The following is a 7,500-nucleotide window of genomic DNA, read 5'->3' as shown; positions in this document are numbered from 1 at the left end:
TAAATATGCTTTCGATCGATCTAAATTCCATAACAGAAATGCAACTCAAAATTTGCGACAGCTTCTTATTCATATGATATGGAAGAAATGCCCTTAGTGAAAATTCACTATGTCATAGTATTGCTTTTTTTTTCTTCTGTATGATATCAGTTTGCGTAAGGGCATAAAAGTCCTAGAAGTAGGAGCAAAATTATATTGCAGTTCTCACTGGAGTGTTGTAGAATTAATAGGTGCTGAGTGCTGAAATAACATCTACTGGTTCTAAAGTTCCTTTGAACTCATGTTCGGGTTTGGTGATCTCAACGATTTGGAGTAAATCCGATGACATCCTTTGAGTTTCACTCATGTTTAAAGTCGAATGCACTGAAATTTTCTTGATATGAGTAGAACTTGAAACGTAGCCTATGTGTTTAAAACAGATAATGACAGTAATATAGCCGCTAGAAGGTATTTATTCCAAGGTAGTTAGCTGCTGAGTGATTAGCATTAAAACATCCGACTCTTCTCACCCGCAGTACTTATTACTATCAATACCACATAGGTTTGAACAAAAATAGGTGATGCTATAGATTATGATGCCAGCATTCTCCCTGGTAAGCGGATCTCAGAGAACGAATCTAAAAAAATAAAGATCAAATATTTTGGTTTCGTTATTTGTTTTATCGTATTCTTGTTTTCCAGTCGTCTCCACATGTTTCGTAGCTGCATGCAACCGAAAAATACAGTATGCCACGATTTCTTCCGTGATCTAATTGAGAAACAATGCAGTAGTAAGATATATTATTTCTATATGTATTCATCATTATTAATACTTTTCTATAATTATTCAATGATTTTAATGTGAAATGTTATAATCTACACAACTCTGGACAAAATGTACCGACGTGTTCTTTAGCTTCCCTCAAGCGTTTGTTTAAATAACTTTTTAAACGATTGCTGCATCCCTTACAATGTCTGGCTTTTGCCGTCGTAATTTTTCTGTCAATGTGAAGATTATTAAGATGTCCGGACCGACCGAATGTTTGTTTGTAATCATTAATCAGGTTAAGAGTAACAAATATATTGCAGACGAAAGCAGTTTTTAAAAAAAAAATTTTAAATTATATGTCACCGATAACAAAACTCGTAATTTTACCCCCAAATTAACTAATGGTCTTTGATGTGCAGAGTTGAGTCATGTTCTAATTTCTCATCATTTATCGTGTACTTGGTTTCGTCGTTAAAATATGACCATGCTGCAGCATGTTTTGGAAGGCTTGCGTCGAAGAACTCAATTCGGAGACATGTATTATTTTAAAAAACTCGTGCTTATTATATTGACCTCCTTTGCTGCTCCACTGTATTATGGAGACATAAACAAACCAACAAATGTTCTCAAGTATTGGTGTGGAAAAAACACAGAAAAATGTTCGTGCATAAACCTATGAATATGTATAGCTACAAACATACCTTTAAGTATATGTATGTGGGTGTGTATCTCTGTCTCTATGAATGTCTATGAGATTGCACGTAGAAAGTCCCTCTTCTAATCACAAGTCCAAGCAAAGTTGTATATTAAAGAGAAGCAGTCACCCATGTTTTCACCTCCGCACGTCACCTATGCTATCCAAGGGAATGGTAAAATGCTGTTACACCATGGCAGCAAAAACCAGGATGACTGCAGTTTTACTTGGAGAAAACAAAGAGTCAAAATCCATGCAGTAAACATCGGGCTTTCGCAGTTCAAAGAATATAAGGTCCCCGGAGTACCAATAATTAAAATGAATTGTGTGGATTGTCGAACTTATACGGAAGACAAATTAGAGATAATTGTACGACGAAGAAGTGCTAATATTTTGAGGTGGAGCTGCAACAGAAAAAAAAAACTGAATCATTTTATTTACCTGGATGTGTTAAGCAGTAATGAGACCAAGATGGACTTCGAGAAGACGTAGTGGTGAAATCAGAACGTATTTCAACAGCGATCTCACATGATTTACTACAGTATAGATAGTAATGTGGCCGCTGTTCTGTATTGTTTATTACACATGCAACAAATTTATAATATGCTAAGATCAAATGATACAGAACTTGAGAACCAGATCCAGGTATTGGAAATTGAACTGCACCAACTGAGATACAAAAATACTACATATGCTAATATTTATGTGGTATCAATATAGAGAATAGCAACAACTATGTGTTTGCTTCAATTTATGTATAGATATCTACATAATCGTGAAGCTTGCACAGCAAATAAAAGATAATCACACATCAATAGATATTTTCATTCTTTCTGTCACTATAATTAGTTTTAGATTACCTGATGAGTATGTAAAATTTAGTAGACTCTTCCTTATATACAGTAATAACGATATATGAGTGATGACATTGAATAAGATAATCATTTTAAAATAGTGTAGAAGCTACAAATTGGCCTATTCGCTTTCACATTAGATTTCATTATATATTCGACGTTGTTCTAAATATATTGTTTTTATTTTATTTCAGTTGGAGTCTTGTATAGACCATAATTTGTTTCTTCAAAAATAGTAAGTAGTATTTGAGAATTAATAATAATTGCATCTTGAATGCCATATATTCGTTTCTACATTATATTTATAATAAGTCTACGAATATAACGTATCAGCTGTCTACATAGATGGAAAGCTGGGGAAAATGCGTTTGTGAAGTTTTGTCCGTCTTTACCGTTTTTGTTCGAATTCCGCTGAGGTGGATTTTCATTTTCATAGGTTCGTGATTGCTAAAATAATTGCCTGTTGAACATTGGGTTCGATATAATGGGTTCTCCGCCTCCCCAGATCTTGCTTGCCCTGTAAAAAAAAAAATTAAATCAATATTTAGAATGTGATTTTAAATATCTATGCTTTATAGCCATATTTCATAAATCACGTAAAATAAAAATGCATTGTGTTACCGTGACTAGTTTATGTGATTATATTCTGTCATAAAGGTAAATAATTGCGTATCTTTACAACAGACTGTTGAAAACGTAATACCAGGACAACGTCTCACACAAATCATTTGGCGTATGTAATTAATAATTCGAAATGACATATTTAAAATATCTTAGTGTTAAAATGATGATCATTAAATTTCTAATGATACATAGAAATCAATAATGTTACATAGCACGAAGATTAGGTACCATAAAATTTATTCCACATTGTCAATGCGTTTACATCTTCAGTAAAGCCATCATATAATTATTTACATTTGAAAAGTAATCTGTCGCATGTCTTCATTTTTAACGTATATATTGATAGTATATAATCTTACTTGCTAAATGTGTTATGTGCTTTGCTGATTTTTGTTCTACCCTCCATGTAATATAATTGAAAAAAAAACAAAACAATGTAAAACACTTTGGAAATCCCAAATGAATATACACTGATTTAAGTCTATCGAAGGACAGTAGAGACAATTGTATACTAAGATGTCGGTTTGTATATATTATTGTAAATATGTTGCTAGAAAGGATATCGATATACTATTGTATTGTATCAAGTTATTTTATTTTCGGTGAAAAAAATGATATTGCAATTGTCTACAGTGTAACACCTGCGAACTGATTTTCGTTTTGATATCTACTATTTGATACAAAACAATAATTACTACTATAATAAACATTATATTTTTCTATTCACAGATCTTATTAGAATCAATACAATATATTCAATCTGGAAGATATCATCAGCCATTACAGAAATAAAACAATTTCTCTTTTTATATGTGTTATATTATTAATTTCCATAAATTTGGTGTCCACCTAATATACACACACATGCTTGCATAAATATCTATAGACTTTCTTATCTATCTATCTATCTATCTATCTATATATCTATCTATCTATCTATCTATCTACCTATCTATCTATCTATCTATTTATCTATCTATCTATATATATATATATACATATATATATACATACATACACACACACACACACACACACACACACACATATATATATATATATATATTGGTGTGCTTCGGGATGGTCATTTCTTGGCCAAATAAATATATATACATTTAACGCATCTTAAAATAATGAAATAAAATTTGTAAAATAAGAACAGTAATTAGCGAGTGAAGAAATATATGTATATAGTCCATGTGTTTACTTGGCAAAAAGAATGACCATCCCGAGATGCAACAATATCTGTTTCAAAACGCGACGTCACAACAGGTACTTCGCGAAAAGAAAGAATATATATATATATATATATATATATATATATATATATATATATATATATATATATATATATACCTTATGTCAAAGTGATATTACATGCCACTCGCCCTGAAACGGAGCATATTGCCGGTCGGAGACATATCTGCAAGAAGAGAGCGTAAAGTCTATTCCCTGACATGCCACGCCCTGGCTTATGTTAGAGAAAATTATATTTTGTATAAAGACAGTTTTAATAATGTAAACATTGTCGATGGCACATGCGTAGCGTGTATGCTTTGTTTATACGTCCAATATCTGGGGAATACCATCATGGGAAGGCGCATGGCTCCGTGGTTAGAGTGTCCTGCTTACGATCATGATGTTCTTAGTTCGAATCCCGGACCGGGCTGCGTGTTGTGTTCTTGAGCAAGGCACTTTATTTCTCATTGCTCCAGTTCACTCAGCAGTAGAAATGAGTTGCGACGTCACAAGTGCCACGCCACAAGTGTCATCCCTTAGATAACACTGGTGGGAACTATGTTTTTACGACGCCGAGTATTAATGAAAATTTAATGTCCCACACCATAAAAGGCAACTCGCCCCTACGTTGAATAAAAACGGTGCATATCGATATTTCGTTAGCTTTTTACCTATTCCGGTCATTATTCTCCAATACACCCGAAATGATCCGTATCGGCGGTCGGAGACATATGCAAATATTACAAACTCTATTCGTGATGTGCTGTGGCATATGAAACATGGATTTGAGATTGGTACTACTTTATTTCATGTGTTACATATATTTAAGTATTTGGTGACACAAGATGTCACACTGTAAATGTACACTTTAGATGCAACTCATGAATCTAGTATGCATAAGCGATCCTCATGCTTCTTCATATAGATGCGTATTACAAATCGCAGACATTGAAGTAAATCATTTTTTAGATACTCGAGTGTTACAAGGCCTGTGGGACGGGGTAAGAAGCAACAAATGATACAGGGACATCACTCTGAAGAAGTTTATATTAATTAACAACGGATACCGACCCACTAACATTAAAACTCTCACGCACTGTAACACAGCAATAACGATTTAATATAGGAATCTAGGTATCGATGTTATAGCATAAATAACGGTGAGAGGAAAGTTACAGCAGTATTCATTTTAGACAACATGTAATACAGAATAAATGTCAGACAGCAACAAACATCGAAAATGGCACATGCATTTCGGCCATTTTGAGCTTTTGCAATGACGTATACACACAAGTACCTACGTCTTAGAGGAGAAATCGTCACCTCGTACATGGAAAGCAGCGGACAGATATATTTTTTGCTGTTGTGAATATCCCGATTGTATATAAAACCGGTAAGCGCCATTGAGAGAGTATTAAAGAAAGAAAAACATACACCTTTCATAGTCCAGTCAGAGCTATATACCTCCCGAGATAACAACTCTTACAGACATACTAAAATAAAATCAGAGTAAATATCAGATGGTGGTGAGTGTCATTCCAGCTGAAAGCATCAAGAAAACCAGAGGCATTTCAGTCTGTGAAAGTTATATTTTGCTCTTATTTTCAATCAGCGGTTATGATTGCATCACAATACGTTTATATCAGATTTTTAGAAGATTGAACTACGTTTCATATTATCACACCATTTCGTTTTCATATAATGACTTTTGTGCCGGGTTATAGCCAATTTTAATATGGATAATATCGAATATTATAAATTCGTGTGTATGATTATGTTGTTTTTTAGACGTATAATTAACTCCAAAACGAGCATCCTTTTAATTTAGTTGAACGCAACACCATCTTCAAAACAAACGGAATATCGCAAATCTTTTGGTTATAGATTTAGTCGCTCAAGATCGGCGTTAGCTACACATCAACATTAACAACAAAAGCAGATGGAGTGCGTAAACAAAAACATCAATGGCATTAATTGTTTTCCTGTAGGTATTTCTCAATGTCTCTTACAACTGATTTTAATCAGTTCATTATAGCATTTCATTACAGATAGCTTAGACGAAATTCGGCTTTAGTATTAGACATTCTATACGGAAGAGGCTTGTAAAATACTAACTTATTCATTCCCATCACCCCATTAAATCATTGTTTTCAAAATAGGGGTTCCTAGGAAGATTTCGGTCGTTTTGCTTTGAGAAAGGATAAAATGACTTCATGGTGAAATAATAAAAAACAGTTGTTACGTGTTGAAGAACATTGGTTGTGTCTGCGACATAAATACAAACTGACTGAAATGAGGAAATGATTGTGGCTCAGAAAAAATGCATTTAAAAAAATGTGATAGAAATGAAAGACTGATAAATCTCAGTCAAGCAACAAACGCAAAGTTTATGGAAATGTGAAAGCATTGGATATTTTTGAAGACAGTACAGTAGGGAAGTACGAAAGAATATAACACAGGACATGATACAGCGGGTAACATGTGTCTTGTGATGTTAAACGTCTTTCTGCATTTGAAATTATAAAAAACGCGGTACGAACGTTAGGTGAGCTGATAGATTGAAGTTGATATCGACATTAAGTGAGTTGATATTAACGAAAATGAGAAAGTAGAGAAACATTAGGAACTAGCATGTGGGATGAAGAGATTACAATGGTAAAAAACTGTCATTGCGTTATTTCATAGAAATTCTAATTCCTTCAACCAGAGGCACACAGAATGAAATTTCGTGCGAGGGTATAAGTCGATTACATCAACCCCAGTGCTACACAAATAGATATTTTATTGACTCAGAAAGGCTAAAAAGCGAAAGTGGCCTCGGTGGCATTTGACTTAAGAACGTTTAGACTGCCGAAAGAGCGCTACGAAATTTGTTCGCCGCACTAAAGTTTCAGCCAGCTCACCGGATTGATAAATGAGATAATAATAAACAATATTATATAATTGGTCACAACGGTCCAAACCTTTGACCAAGACTGCAAAATCAAATTAAAAGTAACGAAAATGTTTGCCAGTGGAAAATTTACATGAAATAAGAAATGGAAGCGATTGGAATTATTTTATTGCCAGTAGCCCATTCATAACTCATTGGTTTATACTGGTCTTGGGAAATAATGTATTAATTGTGATGTGCTTCTAGAAATATCTATCAACTGAGCGTTTGTTACCATATTGTTTGAGTATTTTATGAAGACAATAAGTGATTTTGCACAACACAGAACATTTTAATTTAGGTTCATACATTTGCAAGATTCCTGTTGTGGAACCGGGTGTTGAAACATATATTGTTGTATTTCGGGCTGGTCATTTCTTTGCCAAATTAACACACGCACTATGTATTC

At 33.6% G+C, this 7,500-nt stretch overlaps 1 protein-coding gene and 1 long non-coding RNA gene across 2 annotated transcripts in view; one reads left to right on the top strand and one right to left on the bottom strand.

Annotated features, from left to right (window-relative positions):
- Window positions 1-3,727, top strand: part of LOC106875520 (uncharacterized) — a 7,773-nt gene extending 4,046 nt beyond the window's left edge. Inside the window, exons 5-7 of the mRNA XM_014923707.3 lie at window positions 682-770; window positions 2,491-2,531; window positions 3,650-3,727. Of these exons, the coding sequence (XP_014779193.1) occupies window positions 682-770; window positions 2,491-2,513 (112 nt within the window). The 3' untranslated portion in view covers window positions 2,514-2,531; window positions 3,650-3,727. The remainder of the gene's footprint in view (window positions 1-681; window positions 771-2,490; window positions 2,532-3,649) is intronic.
- The window catches only part of LOC128249861 (uncharacterized), a 23,528-nt gene continuing 18,458 nt past the window's right edge, over window positions 2,431-7,500 (bottom strand). Inside the window, exon 3 of the long non-coding RNA XR_008265980.2 lies at window positions 2,431-2,813. This is a non-coding gene — a long non-coding RNA (uncharacterized LOC128249861). The remainder of the gene's footprint in view (window positions 2,814-7,500) is intronic.

This window comes from Octopus bimaculoides, chromosome 18 (assembly GCF_046866305.1).
Source record: "Octopus bimaculoides isolate indiv1 chromosome 18, ASM4686630v1, whole genome shotgun sequence".
In the NCBI taxonomy this organism is placed as follows: Eukaryota; Metazoa; Mollusca; class Cephalopoda; order Octopoda; family Octopodidae; genus Octopus; species Octopus bimaculoides.
This window is presented reverse-complemented; position numbering and strand designations above follow the sequence as displayed.